This window comes from Ochotona curzoniae, unplaced genomic scaffold (assembly GCF_017591425.1).
Source record: "Ochotona curzoniae isolate NIBS_2020 unplaced genomic scaffold, NIBS_Ocur_1.0 contig_66, whole genome shotgun sequence".
In the NCBI taxonomy this organism is placed as follows: Eukaryota; Metazoa; Chordata; class Mammalia; order Lagomorpha; family Ochotonidae; genus Ochotona; species Ochotona curzoniae.
In genome coordinates this window covers 550,297-569,416 of record NW_024466512.1, presented here as the reverse complement: position 1 = coordinate 569,416, position 19,120 = coordinate 550,297, and the positions used below count along the sequence as shown (strand labels likewise).

The following is a 19,120-nucleotide window of genomic DNA, read 5'->3' as shown; positions in this document are numbered from 1 at the left end:
TCTGCTCGTGTCAGGGCCACCGTGCCAGCTGCAATTGGCCAGGCCTTGTGTCCCCGGGGGCCGTCGGCCTGGGCAGCCCCTAGGGGTGCCGTAAGCAGCCCAGGCCAGGCAGGCCGAGCAAGGGCACCCCATGTCCTCCCACTGTGCCATGTCTGCGTTGCAGAGGCAGCGAGCCGGCGTCATCCGCAGGCCCAGCTCCCTGAACGACCTGGACCAGAGTCAGGATGAGAGAGAGATCGACTTCCTCAAAGTGCAGCTCGCCGAGCAGCAGAGCCTCATTGACGAGCTCTCCAAGGTGCGGTGGGCGCTCCCGGCGTGGGCGCTCGGCCGTGGGAGCCCCTGCGGCTGAGGGAGTGTGACCCGGGCTGCCTTGCCACGCCACCCTCTGCTCCCGGCTTGTCCTTAGGCTGCCTGTCAGTTCCTGCACTTCTGTCACTTACCACTGCATACGGGGCTCACGATCCCTGGCCATGTCTGCTGCCCGCCACACATATACAAGGTCCATGACCCTTGGCCGTATCTGCTCTCCCATAGGAACCACACCCCAGCCATGTCTGTTACACACACATATACATGCGCACGCACGCGGGGCTCATGATCCTTAGCCATGTCTATTCTCCTCCCAATACACACACACATACACACGACAAACAGAGCCCATGACCCCCAGCCACATCTCCCCCACAACACACACAGGACCTATGACACAAGAGAGCCACGTCTTGCTCCCCCAGTCCAGAAGCCACATTTCCAAACTCCTGGAACCTGTGGAGCGTTCCCTTGGGACACTCCGGCTAGGCTCCCCTCTTGGGCCCCAGGGAGCGCCTGGAGGCTTGTCAGCACCCACTGCCTCCCTGAACCTCCGCCTCTGTCTTCCTCAGGCTGGCACCCTCTCTGTCAGAATCTCTCCTTCTGTCCTTATGGAAACTCGCGTGGATTCAGGCCCCACCCTCTCCCAAGGCACCGGCTTGGGGCCTCCGGCAGCCTGGCCTGTTCCTGGGCTGCCCCCAGCAGTTTGCCAGTCTGCCCGCAGGGACACCCCCTGCCACCTGCTGTCCCAACCTGGCCCCTCCGGCTTCTTGTCGGAACTTGCAGTCTACAGGAGGCCATGTTGGGAGGGCTGCTGTCCTTGTTCTGTGTCAGTGCTGTCCCCTCTATCACTGGCAGTGTGGCCAGGAAGCCATGGCCCCCTTCTAAGTGAAGAGGTTTCCTGCAAAACCAGGTGGAGGGGTGGCAAGCTCTCGTCCATATCAGGTGTCCGTAATACCAGCCAAGCAGATCCCTGCTGTCCAGCAGACAAGAAGTGCTCCAGAAGTTCAGAGAACTCCAGGACATTGGGTCAGGATGTGGCAGCCAGGGCTGGAGGCTGGTAGCCACTCTGGGGGCGGTGTCTGGGGAGGTGTTTCATGGGGCCTTTTTCTTCCCAGACCCTCGAGACTGCTGGCTACGTGAAGAGCGTGCTGGTAAGTGTCCATGCCCGCCCTGGGCCAACACAGCCGTCCCAGCTCCTCCCGTGCTGAGGCTGCCAGGCGGCCATAGCAGCCTTTCAGGTGGTCCCCTGCCTGGCCCGACAGGGGAGGAAGGCGCAGCCCAGGGTCAGTGCTGCCCGGGGGGGCAGGGGGAGGTCTGTGCTGCCCAAGGGAGATGGTACCCGCCACGTGATTGTTCTCCTGGACCCTGGGAGGCCGATGGCCGCCCGTTCAGGATGCCCCCCACTGTGAGGCTCTCCTTGGCAATATGGACAGACCCTCTTGAGCCACCCAAATGCAGTGTTATCCCCTAGTTAGGGGCAGGCTCCGGGTGGCAACATGTGGCAGCAGTCCTTCTCCGTGTAGGGGTGAGCACTGTTTCTGCAGAGCAGGAGGGACCTGGGCCATAGGTCCTTCTAGAAATTCCCTTGTCTATGTGGGCCTTTCCCGTGCCCTGCCCCAACAGGAGCAGGTTGTACCTGCTCTCAGAACCAACCCCGTGGCCCCTGACCAGGCCTGGGGGGCACAGGCTGCCCACACAGTCTGGGTGGCACCTGGGGCCAGGCCACATGTCCAGCTGGCACAGGGCTGTGGACAGCATGTGGACACGGACCTCTGACTGCCAGAGCAGCAGGCTGTGTGCACAGCTGCCGGGGTCAGCACTCGGGAAACCTCCGCCACTGGCCTTTGCAGGAACGTGACAAACTCCTGCGATTACGGAAGCAGAGGAAGAAGATGGCGAAGCTCCCCAAGGTAGGGCTGGTGCCCTTGGCACCGAAGTGGACAGCCGCGACACTGTCACTCACTCCTTCCTGGGACAGGACCCAAGCGGGACACCCCCCAGCACTGAGCTCCAAGACCAGCCTTGTGCCCGGGGATCCTCAGGGGAGCCAGAGGTGACAGGCACAAGGGATGCCCTGCAGGACACAGCTCCAAGGATGGCTGGCTGACAGCCATGCTGTAGTTGGCCACACTCTTGACCTTCTGTGGGCCATGCCTGCCTGGGGTCCTGGCTCTAGCCATGTCCCAGCCCAGTCTGCCGCTGCCACAGCCCTCGCCGTGGCCCTACACGGGCCTCATGTGGCTGAACTGCGTATCTAGGAAACTGGAGGCCTGGGGGGACCTATACCACAAAGCTCTGGTTTAAACTGGGAGCTGAGGAGGAGCCCCCAGTCCCAGCTTCCCTGCACTTTGGGCCTGTGGGCCGCTGGGGGGTTCTCCGCAGGTGTTTTGCTCAACCTTGGCCTTGGCGCTCGCTGCGATGCTGCTATGGAGGAAGCCAAGGCAGAGAAAGGCAGAGAGCAGGTGTGAGGACATGACTGAGCCTGGGGCAACCGGACTGGACGAACGGACAGGCGATGTTGGGACTCAGCTGACCTGCAGTGACAGGAGAGTCAGGCCTCTGGGCCTCCTTGCCCCCTAGTTGATGGCAGACATGTCTGTGGGGACTTCAGGGAGAGCTGTTCCTCGAGGGGCCTGGCTCGGCTCCAGGAAAGCGGGGTTATGGGGGGATCTGCAGGGGGCAGCCATAGGGGAGCCCAGGGTGGGGGCCTCAGGGAAGGCTGACAGAGTAGCAGGCAGCCAGGGACCAGTTCAGGGTGGGCACCAGGACGGGTCTGCAGAGGACAAAGAGCTAAGAAGAGGCAGCGACCCCGGCACAGCCCTGAGGGGTCGGAGGCAGTGGTGAGGGGCCACTGGGGCGAGGCCCTGCCCTACTTTGTTCCCTGCTGAGACCAGCAGGTGCCCAGTGTCCTTCCTGTGTGTGTCCCGCCACGGCTGGCAGCTTCTTGGGGAGGGCCCTGCGTGGGCATTCGGGGCAGAGGCAGGTATGGGGTGCTGCAGCCGCAGGAGGCAGCCGGGCCCACACTGACGCCGCCCCTTGGCCCCGAAGCCTATTGTCGTGGAGACCTTCTTTGGCTATGACGAAGAGGCGTCACTGGAGTCGGATGGCTCCTCCATCTCTTACCACACGGACAGGACGGACCAGACCCCGTGCACCCCGGACGACGACCTGGAGGAGGTAGGTGGAGTCTCACGGCAGTGCCCAGAGCTGCAGGGTGCCGGGCCAGGTCAGGCTTCTAGGCGCCAGCTCTACTGGGCACGGGCCCTCCCTATTCCCAAGGGCTGTGGGGCCAGCAGGTACCCCTGCAGAGGTGGCAGCTGGGACGGCGGCAGGATCATGACCCTGGCGGAGTCAGTCCTCCCACGAAGCTCGGTTCACCTCCTGCGACACAGCACAGACCAAGGCCTCGTATGGGCTCCGTCAGTGACAAAGGTCACAGACCCAGGCGGCCCGAGTAGCAGGGGTCTCGGGGGAGCCTGGCCTAGCTGTCCATTGCAGAGACTCAGGGCTGTCCCAGGCACCCTTCCACCGGACTCCATGGGGTTCCCTGGCTGCCACCACTCTTTGGGGCCTCACTGGGGACAGCTGGGCCATGTTGGCTGCGGGCGGTGCTGATGTTGGCTTTCTTCTGATGCCACCACAGGGCGTGGCCAAGGAGGAGACGGAGCTGCGCTTCCGGCAGCTGACCATGGAGTACCAGGCACTGCAGAGAGCGTATGCGTTGCTGCAGGAGCAGGTCGGAGGGACACTGGATGCAGAGCGAGAAGTTAAGGTCTAAGTGGCTTCTACTCTGTCCCCTTGCCACCTGCCGTGGCACCAGCTGGGGTCTCCACTACCAGCAGGGCAGGGTTCTCCCCTCCCCTTCCCTCCTCTCTTCTGCCCTCCCCTCCCCTTTCTTCCCCTTCCTGCCTCTGCCCTGACCTCCTCTCCCCTCCCCTCCCCTCCTTTCCACAGCCACTGGGAAGCAGCCTCTGCAGGGCCTGCACTTGGTCTGCCCTGGCTGGGCACGTGCTTGTTCCTCTGAGGGCCTGTAGGATCCAAAGGCAAGGCAGCTGGGGCCCTCAGCAGGGAGGGACAGCACTGGGACTGCGCAAGCACTGCCTGCATCACCCCAGCTTCCCTAAAATGGTATCCCGAGGCCAGCACTGGGGCTGTAGGCGCCCTCTGCTGGCCACTGGGGGCTGCACAGGCTCCAGGCTTTGGAGATGGCGCTGGGTGGTGAAGGGCACTCTTGCGCTCTCAGCCTAAAGCCCTCTTCCCAGAGGAAGCTGGCGTGCAGCTGTGACTGCCGTGCTGTGTAGGGACCTCTCTCTGTGGAGCTCAGGGGCTTTCCTGAGCAAGTAGCTGTGGGGTCTGGGACTTCTCTGGAACCCACTCCCCCAGTCACCCATGGGGCAGGAGGCTCCTGCTCTGAGGGACTGCAGTAGGGGCCAGGCCAGGCTGCAGAACAGGGCAGCATTGGCAGCGCACCCTGCCCGGGTCATCCACCCTGGCTGCCTGGTGTTCTGCCCACGGTTCCTGTGCTGCCTTTTGGATGCCACGGAGGTACCTGCCGTGAAGTGCTTGCCAGTGCAGGCTGTGTCCTGCTGTGCTGGCCAGCGGCCCCGGACAATGTGGCCAAGACCCACCGGGGCGGGGAGGTGGAAAGAGCTCAGAGACGTGACCTGTGCCTGAGTGCCCAGTGGTCCCGGGCAGCCAGGCCAGGCTGCAGAACAGGGCGCTCACTGACCAGGCCCTTGGGCAGCCAGCAGCACTCGCCAGCTAGGCCCCTGAGCAGCTGGGATGGGATGCGTGGCAGGGCGCTTGCCAACCAGGCCCCTGGGCAGCTGGGATGGGGTGCGTGGCAGGGTGCTCGCCAGTCAGGCTCCTGGGCACTGCAACAGCTGGAGGCATCTTCTCCCCGGCCCAGTGCTGAGGGCGTGTGTGCCAGGTGGTCTCAGGACTCAGGAAGCCTGACTCCCATTTTCCTAGGAGTGGGCAGTCTCTTCTCAGCCCAGTCAGATGCAGGCCAGGGCCACCGAGGCGCTATCCCTGCCATGTGCACCGCCTGTCTGTCCGGTTGTCCATCTTGTCTTCCCGCATTGTTGTGTGCCACCTGTCTGTCCGTTCACCTGTCCACCCAGCCAAGAGAGACGACACCCTTGTCCCCTTCCGTCTTGCAGACCCGCGAGCAGCTGCAGGCAGACATGCAGAGGGCGCAGGCACGGGTGGAGGACCTGGAGAAGGCACTGGCTGAGCAGGGGCAGGTGAGCGTCCACAGGTCCCGGGTGGGCCCCTGCAGGCACAGGTGGAGGACCTGGAGAAGGCACTGGCTGAGCAGGGGCAGGTGAGCGTCCACAGGTCCCGGGTGGGCCCCTGCAGGCGCGGGTGGAGGACCTGGAGAAGGCACTGGCTGAGCAGGGGCAGGTGAGTGTCCACAGGTCCCGGGTGGGCCCCTGCAGGCAAGGTGGACAGCGGTTGTGCATGTTAGGACTGTACCTTGTGCGGGTCCCACCAAATGGGGGTCCAAAGCTGAAGGCATCCGTGCCTGAGGAGTCCCACAGCAAGCCTGGAGTGAGGCAAGAAGCCCGGGACGGCAGGACAGGGCCTCTCATGGCAGGACCCAGCAGTCCTCCGAGTCCTCTCTGGGCTCTGAGTCAGGGCCGGGACGGCGACCCTGTGGCTCCTGCCCAGCCACAGAACTTCCTGCCTGGTTTTGGCTGCAGAAGCCCCTCCCCAGGGGAAGGGAGCATCCGAGATGCAGACCCTGTCGTCCCCGTCCTCTAGATCTACGGCTCCTCACATCCCTTGCGGTTATTGTCCCCAAGGCGGCAGGCCCGGGTGAGCTGGGCTGCGGACATGCAGAGCAGGGCAAGTTGCAGCCAATCTGGGAGCAGGGACATGCTTCTCCAGGCCCAGCTACCTGTCTGGATCCTCACGCGCAGGCCAGGGGACGAGCCCCGGGGTCAGTGCTGCCTCACCCATGACTGAGTACCTGACCCACACGGGGCTGTGCCTCACCCCCATGCCCAGGCCCACGGGCTCCCAGTGGGTCCTCAGATTCCTCAACTCTAACACACTGGCCGGTCTCACAGGAGCTGCCACCCATGCTGCGGCAAGTGGCTAGGTGACTGGGCGGGGCGGAGTGGGGCAAGTGGAGACCGCTTCCTTCTCTGACAGAAGCAAGCCCTTCCTGCTGGGCACAGGCTGTACAGGCAGCCTTGGAACAGGGAGCCGAAACCCAGCCTGTGCCCTCCAGCTTCCTCCCAGCGGGGCTGCATGCCCCTGGTGGGGTGGGCAGGGAGTGCTGGCTGGGGATGCTGGCCAGGGGCACTGGGCATCCTCGCAGCAGGGGCTCAGGGTGCGCTCAGTGAGGTGACACATGGCCCGCAACAGGAAGGGGCACACGGCTGCTTTCTGCTGTGGTCTGCGGGTAAAGTGGACAGAGCTGCACCCCAAGTGACCTCTTCCCACAGGGTCAGGGTCCCCTGTACCTGTGACACCTGCACCGGGGTGTTGTCTGAGGAGGCAGTGTCCCCAAGGGGTGCTCTTGAGGCTGCTCCACGCCATCTCCCTGCACCAAGGAAACGGTTTCTGCTGTCTGTGGGACCTACAGGTGTCCAGGGCTGGCCTCCAGCGCCAGGCGCCAAGGGTGCCAGTGGCTGTCCGGTGGCAGTGGCGTGGCTGACATTTTGTCTCCTCCTGAGTTTTAATTTCCTTCTCTAGGACATGAAGTGGATTGAAGAGAAGCAAGCACTGTATCGAAGGAATCAAGAGCTGGTGGAAAAGGTACGGCTCAGCCAGGAGAAAGCACCCAACCAGCCCCCCTCTGGCAAGCAGGTGCCCAGTTCACCCCATGCTCGTAGGGCGTGCAGGCACCCAGGGTCTGGTGGACTGGTCCCTGCTGTCCCATCCCAAGAACGGGCATGCCATCAGGGGACAGGAGTGTTCCTGGCCCGCCACCCCAGGGCCATTGGCACCCAGGCTGCTGGCTGTGTCCTTCCCCATCCTGCAGGGCAGGGCGCCTGGTGAGGACGCAGGGCCCTGTGCCCCAGGTCCAGCAGAGCCGGATGGAACTGCATCCCCATACATGCGTTGTTCTGCTGTGCTCTGGGTCCCCTGAATGAGGTAGCACAAGGCCCTGGGCGGGCATTGCCCTGGGAAGCTGCCAGAATCCCCTGCACATTGCCATAAAGGCCCATGATGCTCGGGGGGGGGGGCACCCTGAGGTGCTCAGAGCAGGCCTCTCCTGCGTCCCTGTCTGGCTGCGAGCCCTGCTGGCCTGTGGACAAGGGGCTCCAGGAGTACACAACCTGCCCCAGCATGGTTCGCCTGGCTGGAAGGGTGTCTGCCGGGTGATGGACCAGAAAAGAGCCCACAGCCAGGTGTTCTCATTACCAACTTCGCATCTGCCGGGGCCAAGGGCCTCCCCAGGCCAGAATGGATGGGGGCGGGGTCTGGCCTTCCAGGCCGTGTCCTCCTCTTGATGGAGCCCACCATGCTGCCGGTGCTCGAGAGGCAGTTCACAGCTCAGGGCACTAGCTGCAGGTGACTCCTAAGGTCTGAGGGTCTTGGGCCTGGCCTGGAGGGAGCAGTAGCCCAGTGGGTGTGGGGAGGTTGCATGGCTCAGCGCTCCCCCCGCCCTGTAATTGCCACGGGCTGCTGGGTCCCTGCTCACACTCCTGCACTGATGCCCACGCATGCCAGTGTGCTCCTCCACTCAGGTCTGGGCTCTGCCAGGCACAGGGTCGAGCTTGTGGCCCTGTGGGCTGTGTGCAGCACACAGTGGCAGGCCCAGTGCCCACCCGAGCCAGCCCCCCAAGAGCCATTGCCCATGCTTGTTGCCCTGCAGGCTGAGTGCAGCACACAGTGGCAGGCCCAGTGCCCACCCGAGCCAGCCCCCCAAGAGCCATTGCCCATGCTTGTTGCACTGCAGGCTGAGTGCAGCACACAGTGGCAGGCCCAGTGCCCACCCGAGCCAGTCCTCCAAGAGCCAGGGCCAGTGCTCCCACATGCAGTCCCCTGAGTGCTGGCCTGTCACCTAAGGTTCCTAAATTCAACTTTACGTGCTGGAGAAGCTGGGTGTCCCCAAGACACTGCTCTGGACACCCTGCCTTCAGAAGACGTGGTCCCCCTGTGTCAGGCAACGACACCACTGGTTCTCTTTGCTTTGATTGGCCAAGCCTGGACAGTGGCCTCCAGCGAGCAGTGCCCCTCAGGTTCAGAGCTAGCTTGGCTCCAGCAGTGCCAGGGAGCCACAGGGGCCATCCTGCTCTGATGGCTGGCCAGGCTCAAGATCACTCCTCCACACCCAGGCCCACTGCCTGGTCCCAGGTGACCACGGCAGCCTCACTGGGCCTGCCAACCACTGCTGGAGTTCAGCTACACAACATTAGCACTGTGGGTGGAGCATTGGCCAGGTGCAGGCTGGGTGCAGCCGACAGCTATCCACCCGGGCACCAGCAGCTGTCAGCAGGCCATGGGCTGACCTCACATCCACCCAGGGCACAGCAGCTGTCCAGTGGGCCATGGGCTGACCTCACATCCACCCAGGGCACAGCAGCTGTCCAGTGGGCCATGGGCTGACCTCACATCCACCCAGGGCACAGCAGCTGTCCAGTGGGCCATGGGCTGACCTCACGTCCACCCAGGCACCAGCAGCTGTCAGCAGGCCATGGGCTGACCTCACATCCACCCAGGGCACAGCAGCTGTCCAGTGGGCCATGGGCTGACCTCACGTCTACCCAGGGTACAGCAGCTGTCCAGTGGGCCATGGGCTGACCTCACGTCCACCCAGGGCACCAGCAGCTGTCCAGCAGGTAGGAGCTGACCTCAGCCCCTGTAGGGAGAGCAGTGAGCCATCTCATCTATGTGTCATCTGCCTCGCAGATCAAGCACATGGAAGTGGAGGAGGCTCGGCTAAAGCATGAGGTCCAGGACGCCAAAGACCAGAATGAGCTACTGGAGTTCAGGGTCCTGGAGCTGGAGGTAGGGGGGTGTAGGGGACTGTGGGGCTGTGGGGGCTGGGGCCCCACATACCATGGCTGTGCCCACTAGGGGGCTGCTTTGGGTTCCTGGCCTGGCTCCCCCTGAGCCATGTGAACCTTTGAGTGGGGCACCCAAAGTCCAGGTCACACATGACCAGACACAGCCCAGGCACCCAGGCGGGGCTGGCCAGTGAGAGTGGAGCAGGAGCAACCTGGGCAGGTAGGAGCCCTGGGATGTGTCGTGGAAGGAAGACAAGAGCAGTGCAAACTGCAGGGAGGCTGAGTGACAGCCTGCCATGCTCTGTGGCCACCGCAAGACCGAGTCACCAGCCCAGAGCGTGTCTGGAGGCAGGGGAGCCCAGGGCTGAGGGGCATTGTCCATCCAGAACCATCCTGCCACACTAGCCCACGTCTTGCTCGGTCTCCTCTCAAAGGGGACTACTTTGTTCAGCTATTTTCTTATTTGCAAGAGAAACCTTCCACCTGCTGGTTGACTCCACAAATGGCTGTCCTGTGACTGGATCCTGCCAAAGAGAACATGGTTGCTCCTTCTGGGTCTCCCTGAGGGACAGCAGGGACCCAGCACCCGAGCTCCGTCAGGTCTCCCTGAGGGACGGCAGGGACCCAGCACCCGAGCTCCGTCAGGTCTCCCTGAGGGACGGCAGGGACCCAGCACCCGAGCTCCGTCAGGTCTCCCTGAGGGACGGCAGGGCTCAACCTGAGTTCTGGAGAATGTCCTCCGTGTCCTAGCCGCCTGCATGCACACTGAGGCACACCTCGGTGGCAGCGTGGGCGCCATCTGCCCAGTCCATGTGTTTCTGGTTGTGCTCTGTTGAGGGAGGGCTGGGGGTGAGGACACCACGGTGATGGGAGGCCAGGGTGGGCAGTCGTCACTGCTCGCGTACCGCCCGTGAGGTGGGCTGGGCAGTGTAGTGTACCCGCAAGACTAGGAGGAAGGACCGTACAGTGTGACCTCTGCTGGCCAGCCACCCCAGCCCAGCCCCAGCACCCATGCCTCCACCTAGTGGAGTGCAGTTCACCCGGGGTCCTGATGGAGGCGCCCTTCAAAGCCCCAAGGGGACGAACACCCCCATTGGCGTCCTGGGATCTGCATGTGGCCCTCGCCTGTGCAAGGCCAGCAGCTGTGTCCCCTAGGGGCTGTGGGTGGCTCTTCCTGAGGACCCTGGGTTGTTGGTCCACTCGTGGGTGGGTCTGCTCAGCACCACTCGACTGGGACGTCCTGGAGCCAGAATCACACAGCCTACCTGAGCCTGGGAGCACATGGGGCATCTCCAGGGGCAGGGGTTTCTGCCACCACCTTCTGGGAGCCCTCCGCTGGTGCTCCTGGGCCTGGCACAGCTCCCCAGGGAGGGTGGGGTATGGGATGGGAGGGGAGCCACTGCCCCCCACCCAACCTTCTGCTCGGTCTCAGGAGAGGGAGAGGAAGTCGCCCGCCATCACCCTCCACCACACGCCCTTTGTGGACGGGAAGAGCCCGCTGCAGGTGTGCTGTGAAGCCGAAGGTGTGCCGGTAAGCCCCGCCCCCGCCCCTGCTCCTCCCCCTGCCGGCCGAGGCTTACCCCGCTGTCTCCGGCCTCCCAGGACATCGTGGTCCCCGAGCTGATGAAGAAGCTGGACATTCTGGGGGATAACGCCGTAAGTGTATGTCGCTCTCCTGACTCGTGCATGCCCCTCGTGCCACCTTCACCCGAGACCCCCGAGTCCAGCACCTCCCGTGGCCCAGCCTCTGCTGGCAGCAGGTCCCACACTGGGGAGGAGCCATCCGGGCCTCTGCAGAGCCCACATGGGGCGTCAGCCTGGTATCCCAGGCCTGTGCTTGCGCTCTGGGCCCCTTCAGTCCTTGGCTGTCTGCGGGGCTTCCCCAGTGTCCCCAGCCTCCCAGGGGCTCCCATGTCCTTGGCTTTGGACAGGAGCTGACCCCCTATATGAGCCCTAAGCCTCTCTGGAGGCAGAACTCCAGTTCCTGTGGCAAAGTCCTCGGGGGACAGTTACCAAGGGAATAGGATAATGGCCCCTCTGCCCCAAGATACATTCCTTCTGTCGCTCTGTCTGCCCACCTTCCCCCCTCCATCCCCCCTGCATCCCCCCTCCATCCTCCCTCCCTCTGCCCTCCCTCCACCTTCCCTTCCTCCATCCACGCTTCCATGCACCAGCCATCTGTCTTGCACCCTCTGTAGTCCAGCCAGCTGGCCGAGATGCTGCCCTGGGGAGTCAGGGCCATCCAGGTCTTCTGAGTGAGCCTGTCCTGACTTGGGGGTTCTGGGGTGGTTGGGGCCTTTGCCAGCAGCGGCCCCAGGCAGGTCCCTCCCTGCTCCCGTCTCTGCTCTGGGCTGTCCCGAGGGTCAATGCCAACAGGCCAGGGGTTCAACCTGTCAGGTGTCTGCATCCTCCAGGGATGCTCCGTTGGCTCCTGAAGCAGACACAGGGGTCACAAGGATAGCACTCGGCGGGCCCCTGGCTTCAAGCCTGGCACACCGCCTTTGCCCATGGCCCTGCCCCCACCCCTGCATGGCTGTATGTACAGAAGACTGGCTTTGAGAGACGGGAGCAGGAGGGAGAACCACCTACCTGCTCTTGCACAGGCCCAGCTGCTCCCAGGCTGCCCTGGTGCAAGGAACAGAACAGCCGGAGGTCTAGGGGTGAGGGAGGGCGCTGCCATCCGAGGGCCCTGGGCACGGCCCTTCCCTCTTCCCCTCCTACTTCCTTGCACCCATCATTCAGCTGCCCTGCCCGTTCAGCAGCCTCTGCCCTTACTGCGTTTCTCTCCCATTGCAGAATCTGACCAACGAGGAGCAGGTGGTTGTCATTCAAGCTAGGACAGTCCTGACCTTGGCTGAAAAGGTAAAGTGGCCGCAAGCCCCGAGCAGCAGGCTGTGTGCTCAGTTCAGAGACGACCCCCTCCCTGGGAGGGGCAGTGGGCAGTGGGGCCCGAGTCCCCAGTGCCACAGGTGACCTGGCACAGGAGCATTAGGCGTGTACTGTGCGTCCATTCCAAGAGTCAGCCAGACCTGCCCAGACTGCGACTCCGCCTCGGTTTCCTTACATGGAGTGAGAGTCAGAAAGCCTTTAATATTCACTGCTTGACTCACCAACTCCCTCCTAGGGGCCCCGCCTCCTGGGTGAGCGGTGCCCCAGCCACGAGGGGAACAGTGGTTTCTGCCCCCCCCGGCCAGACTCTGCTCATGGAAACATGGGCGGTGGCCAGGATGAGCTCACCATGCCAGCCGCACCCTGACCCTGGCAGTGCCCTGCCCAGCTCCTCCCCAAAGCCATGCCCAGGGAACAGGAGGGCCCTGGGGGGCACCTGGTGGCACCAGCCTTCTATGTTGCCCAGTGGCTCCAGCAGATCGAGGAGACGGAGATGGCACTGCAGCGGAAGATGGTGGACCTGGAGCAGGAGAAGGTGGGCGGGCGTCCCCCGAGGCCCTGTGGTGTGCACAGCACTGCTGGTTCAGGTGCCAGAGGCCGACACACACCGTCCTCTCATCCAGGAGCTGTTTAGCAAACAGAAGGGTTACCTGGATGAGGAGCTGGACTACAGGAAGCAGTCGTTGGACCAAGCCCACAAGGTAGGGGAGACTGCGGGGCTCTGAGTGGGCAGGCTGGGGCAAAGGCAGGCGAAACTGTCAGGCCCAGCAGAATGTCCAAGATGTCTGTGTGGGTTGAGTCTCAGAGGTCAGCCTGGGGACAACCTCTGCTTTGCCCCCATGAGACCCCTCAGCCCACGGGGTGGGTCCTGGGAGCATGTGCTTGCCCCTCAGTAAATGTTGCAGTGTAAGGTGTGCACAGACATGCGGAGGGAGATGTTAGAAATCACATTTGTGAATTAACCGGAGGCGGCGGGAGCAGACGGAGTGTAGCAAGTGTTACCTGAGCCGTGCACTCCCGCCCCGCCCCGCCTGGCTTTGTGGCAGTGAGCCACACCTGTTCGTCAGTGTCACCTTGCAGGATGCATGCCTTGCTCTCCTCCCAAGGCTGGGTTCTGAAGGGCAGCTTACGACAAGTGACCAGTGGTGCAGGTGGAAGCAGGTGCAGCTGCAGCCCAGTGCTCTCTGGCATAGATGCTGACACACACTCCCGGGTTTGTAGGAGGGCAAACGTGCCCTGTACAGAGTGTGTCGTGGCCGGCCCCCTGGAAGTCTGGTGGGCTGCTGCTCCTGCTGCCCCTGGAGCTTAGGAGACCAGCCAGGCTCTGCCTCCTGGGACAGGGCACCCCCTGCTGTGCCTGGGTGAGAGCAAGGGGCATTGCCCATGTGACACAGGACGTGACAGTGACCACGTGACCCTCAACAGGATGCTGCAAACTTGTGTGTGCTGGGTGCACTCCTCCTAAGGCTCTGTCTTGCTAGCTTGGACTGTCAGCAGACCCTGGCTCCCCAGAGTGGTCTTGTCCCCTGCGTGACCTGGGAGGACCAGAACCGGAGGCCGTGGTCCCCTCTGCCGTGTCTTCCATGCAAGTGGAGGCCGTGGGAGCGGAGGCTGTGGTCCTCTCTGCTGTGTCTTCTGCGACTTGAATGCCATGGCATATTCATTTCTAGCTTGCAGACCAGGTTGAAGGCAGGTTCTGCTGTTGGGAGCTGGCAGGTGTCCCTGAGTCCCCACCCCCATCTCCTTCAATCCCCTGGACTGGCCAAGCAGACACATGCATCCCCTGCAGGAAACTCTGCCAAACAGGAGGGCTCTGGCCTGTTAGTGGGCAAATGTCACCACTAGGACAGTCAAGGGGGCACCCAGCCCAGTCAGGGCCCTGGCTCCCCCACTGATCTGCCTGACCTGAGCTACTCAACACAGGTTGGCTGAGCTGAAAAGACTCATTGTTAGGACCTGCTCCAGGCTGGGGGCTCTCAGAGTGAAGGCAGTGGTCACAATGATGATGGTGGTGATGGTGATGTGATAGTGATGGTGATGATGGTGATGGTAGTGATAAAGACTGGTGATGATGTGGTGATGTCATGGTAATGATGGTGATGTCATGGTAATGGTGGTGGTGGTGATGGTGGTGGTGGTGGTGATGGTGGTGGTGGTGATGGTGGTGGTGGTGGTGATGGTGGTGGTGGTAATGATGGTGGTGATGTGATGGTGGTGGTGGTGATGGTGGTGGTGGTGGTGATGGTGTGATGGTGGGTGGTGATGGTAGTGATGGTGGTGATGATGTGATGGTGGATGGTGATGGTGGTGGTGATGGTGGGTGATGGTGGTGATGGTGGTGGTGATGGTGGTGGTGGTGATGGTGATGGTGGTGGTGGTGGTGGTGATGGTGATGGTGGCGATGATGGTGATGTGGTGGTGATGGTGGTGATGGTGATGGTGGTGATGGTGGTGATGGTGATGATGATGATGGTGATGATGGTGATGGTGGTGGTGGTGGTGGTGATGGTGGTGGTGGTGGTGGTGATGGTGATGGTGGCGATGATGGTGATGTGGTGGTGATGGTGGTGATGGTGATGGTGGTGATGGTGGTGATGTGGTGATGTCATGATGGTGGTGGTTACAATGGTGGTGACCTTGACAATGTTGTAATGGGAACCTGAGCATGGTAGTCCTTTCTGTGTGGTAGGCCCTGGTCTGAGCAGCCAGGCGGAAGACTCGGATCCGACAAGCCCAGTCCCTGAGAGCAAAAGCAGGAGTCTGGCTCCGCTGTCTGCCGCGTGCCTACAGCACACATTGATGCCTCTCCCTCACACAGAGGTGCCAACCCCTCAGGTGGAGGAGCAGGGCTCAACTACAATACATCTGGGGTCAGCGTGGAAGCCAGTGTGACCAGGAGGGGCTTTGCAGGTTAATGGGGCTGAGCCCAGCTCAGTCTGGGTGCAGGAAGGGCGTGGAGCGGGCAGTGGCACTGGGCTGGCCTTCAGCGATCCTCCAGTTTTGTCATCACAGTCACTATGGTATGCGGATGCGGCTTTCTTCGCTGCTGTCCTCACCACTGTCTCTGGGTGCCCACAACCCTGGGGCAGTGTGGAGACCAGAGGCCCCCACACCGCCCTGGCCGATGCTGTGCCCCCAGCTCTTCCTCTGGTGGGAAGCCGTCCCCAACCCCAGGCTGGAAACCTGGCCACAGCACACGTGGGACAGCCTCTCCTCTGACTAGGCAGGCAGGGAGTGTGCACCTGAGGTGCCTGGCAAGCAGGGGGAGGGGAGGAATTCCAAAGCCATCCTGAAGAGAGGGGCGGGAGAAGGAAGAGATCCGCCTGTCCTTTCTTACTGTTCCCTCCTGAATGGAAACAGTGCACATAGAACTCTGATTCACAGCACAGAAAATTGGACAAAGGAGCAGTTCACGTCAGGTCCAGCCCCAGGAAGCCTGGGCTTCTGGCCGCTCTCCCCTGGCCTCCCTCAGGATAAGCTAGTGTATGCTTTCAACATTCGGCAGGATTGGGCCATTTTATGCTACACTTCCTGCTTTCTAAACGCTCCTGTCAGAAGAGTCGCGATGCAGATGCGAGGGGCGCACAGGCCCTGCCAGGCCCTTGGAGAGCGCCGGTGTCATCCAGGGCTGCTGGGCTACACCACTGTGCGTGCTTGGGGCCTCCACAGCCATGGCTGCCCACAGCGCTGCCCACTGGCCTCTTCACCTGCCTGACAGTGAGGCGGACACCCCACCACCGAGTGAGCAAAACTTGATGGGACACGTATGCCTCCCTTGTCCCAGACAGTGGCCCCTGGGCCATGTCCAATCACTGGTCATTCCCTGGGCCTGCAGCGGACTGTTCAGTTCTGACGTCCTGTGTGCAAATGAGTGTGTCTGCAGGACGGTTCTTGGGCTTGCTCAGAAGGTGGGCATGCACAGGGTGACACCTCGCATGCTCTGTGCCCCTGCTGGTGGGGAAGGTGAAAGGTGTGAGGGGCGCATCTGGATGGGCCTCTGTGTCACCTGTGTTGCAATGTGCCCAGCTCGGCCTGCTCCCGTTCTGTGTGTGCCCGTGGCCACTCAGAGCGCTCCGTCTGTTCAGGCACACAGTCTGCCACATGTACCCGGGGCTTCGGTTTGGCTGCCGGTGTGGACGCTGAGGAGAATGCTGGAATGCTTACGGCACTGAGGGCTTGCAGGCGTTAGGACTGATCGTTTCAGCATTCTCCCACCCTAGTCTGGCTCCAGTCTTGCTGGCATCCTGAGTGAGGAGGTGGAGTGAGTATGGAGAGAAGTTGACACCGTGTCCTGGGTCCCTGCTTCTTTTGCTCTGGCGGACGTGGTCATGTCCAGAAACACCACAGCCAGAGTGGCCCGGAGGGCAGACTGGTTGTGCTGTGAGTGGCAGGGTGAAACATGGGCTCAGAACCAAGTGGGAAAAGAGGCCCTGGCTGTACCCCGCTGCCCACTGCCTACATGTTCCTGTAGGTGCAGAGCACATGGGCCTAAGCATGGCTGGCAATCTGGGGCCCCTATTGCTTCCAGAAGCACCCATGAGAACCATCTCAGCTTTCCAGAGGACACATATGTCACCTGTATGGTGGCGTGCACTGCAGGGGGTCAGGACCTCAGCTGCCCAGCATAGTCAAAGGCCACTGGGAACCAACACAGCAACTCACGAGACACAAGTACAGTGTGGTCTCTCACAGGGTCCCCTTCCTTTGCAGTGCTGTGAGGGTCACTTCCTGTGTGATCGTGTGTAGGCTCTGCCTAGGTGGTGTTTTGGGTCTGTGTGTGAAGATAAGAGCTGTGGAGGAGTGAGTGAGTGTGGCAGGGTGAGTGAGGGTGGAGGGGTGAGTGAGTGTGAGGGGTGAGTGTGAGGGGTGAGTGAGAGTAAGGGTGAATGTGAGGGGTGAGTGAGGATGGAGGGGTGAGTGTGAGGGGTGAGTGAGTGTGAAGGGTAAGTGTGAGGGTGAGGGATGAGTGAGAGTGAGGGGTGAGTGAGGGTGAGGGGTGAGTGAGGGTGAGGGGTGAGTGAGGGTGAGGGGTGAATGAGGGTGAGGGTGCTGCGAGGATGGAGGGGTGAATGAGAGTGAGGGTGAGGGGTGATTGAGAGTGAGTGTGAGGGGTGAGTGAGTGAGGGTGAGTATGAGGGGAGAATGAGGGTGAGTGTGAGGAATGAGTGAGAGTGAGGGTGAGTGTGAGGAATTAGTGTGAGAGAGGGTGAGAGTGAGGGTGAGTGTGGGTGAGGGGTGATTGAGAGTGAGGGTGAGTGTGAGGAATGAGTGAGAGAGAGGGTGAGTGTGACGGTGAGAGTGAGGGTGAGGGGTGAGTGAGAGGGTGCTGTGGGTGCTGTGAGGGTGTGCAGAGGTCCCTGCTGCAGAGCAGGTGCTGACGTGGTTGCCTTCTGGCACCATTGTCATGCTGAGTCGCAGCTGGCGGTTTGGGGACAGCAGAGCCTCCTCAGCACTCAGGGCTGCTTTTCTGCCAGTGACAGCTGACGCCTGCGCGCGGGAGGGTTGTGGCAGCTGGGGACAGTTTGTTGCACGCCTGTTAGGAACAATAAGATGGACGTGTGGCCAAAGGGGCTTTTATTTTGTTTTGTTTCCATTTGGTCCCATTTCTGCCTGCATAAGGGGGTCTCCAGTCTGCCTTGGCTGGAGTAAAGACCCCCGTCCCCTGTCCCCCGAGGCAGACAGCTGGCTACTCTCCAAGGTGACAGGTCCCGGAGACGCTGTCTGTCCTCCAGACCCAACGGGTACACGGCTGCCATTACAAAGGCCCGTGCTTTGGCTGCCGCCCACCCACAGTGCCCCCCAGAACAGTGAAGGGGCACCTCCTGCCCCACCCCAGCCAGTCCTGGCCTGGGCCCTGCCCGTCTGCCCCAGGCGTCCGCTGTCCTGCAGGCTCCGTATCCAGCAGGAGCCCTGACCTGGTGGGCTTCCGGGAGGACTTTTCTGTGGTGGGAGAGTCTGTGGTTCTACCAGAGATCAGAGGAGCCCCGGAGGCTTGGTTGTGGCCCGCCCTCACTGCCTGGCCCTGGCACCTGCCTGCGGCCCGCCCTCACTGCCTGGCCCTGGCACCTGCCTGCGGGAGCACCGCCCCGTGGAGGAGGAGTTCCAGCATGCCTCTGCTCGGCCCCCAGCGCATCCTGGAGCTGGAAGCCATGCTGTATGACGCCCTGCAGCAGGAGGCAGGAGCCAAGGTGGCCGCGCTGCTGACCGAGGAGGAGTGTGAGAAGCTCAAGGTGGCCGTGGAGCAGTGGAAGCGCCAGGTCATGAGTGAGCTGCGTGAGCGGGACGCACAGATCCTGCGGGAGCGCATGGAGCTGCTGCAGCTGGCACAGCAGGTGTGGGGGCATGGGGGTACCCTGTGAGCCAGGCCAAGTGCCCATGGGAGAGCCACCCAGGGGCCACACCCAAGGGCACTGCCTGGGCAGCGTGACAGCCCTGACCTTCTCTGGGCCTCAAGAGTACTCAGGGACCTCCGCCTGGGCCAGTCCCAGTGCAGTGGGGTGAAGCCAGCCCTGCTGCATGCTTGCTCATCCGGCTGGCCTGGGAGTGGCCTCCCTTGCTCTTCTTGCAGGCCTGGAACAGCCTCGCGGATGCATTCCAAGAAATTCCTTTGCACAAGGCTCCCCACGCAGGCTCAGCTGGGCTGAGGCATGGAGTACTGTTGACAGGGCCTGGCAAGGCCAGGCTCCAGTAGTCCCTTTCCGTGTCAGTCCCCTGGGCAGTGAGGGTAAGGATGGCCACTGGTGGCCCTGCTCCCTTTGGAAGCGCTGTGCTCAGGCTTGGGTGTGACCCAGGCCAGGGGACTTTGGCTTTGGGGAGCCCCTGGCGGTCCCATGTACTCATCCTGTTCAGGAGCTGCTGGAAGCTCTGAGGGTCTCGTAGCCAGGAAAAATGTGGAGTTTTTTCCCACTTGGTTGCTCAGATCTTCTGAACACATCGCACATTTTTCTCCTTTT

At 62.3% G+C, this 19,120-nt stretch overlaps 1 protein-coding gene across 18 annotated transcripts in view; it reads left to right on the top strand.

The window, feature by feature from the left end:
- Positions 1-19,120, top strand: part of JAKMIP3 (Janus kinase and microtubule interacting protein 3) — a 32,515-nt gene that overhangs the window by 12,323 nt on the left and 1,072 nt on the right. For 4 of the 18 annotated variants that reach the window (XM_040991716.1, XM_040991714.1, XM_040991706.1 and 1 more), the window contains 14 exons: positions 164-295; positions 1,428-1,463; positions 2,163-2,222; positions 3,361-3,489; positions 3,956-4,084; positions 5,475-5,558; positions 7,018-7,080; positions 9,181-9,279; positions 10,711-10,809; positions 10,881-10,940; positions 12,075-12,140; positions 12,634-12,702; positions 12,791-12,868; positions 18,296-18,499. In XM_040991716.1, coding sequence (XP_040847650.1) covers positions 164-295; positions 1,428-1,463; positions 2,163-2,222; positions 3,361-3,489; positions 3,956-4,084; positions 5,475-5,558; positions 7,018-7,080; positions 9,181-9,279; positions 10,711-10,809; positions 10,881-10,940; positions 12,075-12,140; positions 12,634-12,702; positions 12,791-12,868; positions 18,296-18,499 — 1,308 coding nt within the window. Of the gene's footprint in view, positions 1-163; positions 296-1,427; positions 1,464-2,162; positions 2,223-3,360; positions 3,490-3,955; positions 4,085-5,474; positions 5,559-7,017; positions 7,081-9,180; positions 9,280-10,710; positions 10,810-10,880; positions 10,941-12,074; positions 12,175-12,616; positions 12,703-12,790; positions 12,869-18,295; positions 18,500-19,120 lie in introns of all 18 variants that reach the window. The other 14 variants (XM_040991717.1, XM_040991715.1, XM_040991709.1 and 11 more) reach the window with 10 other exon arrangements.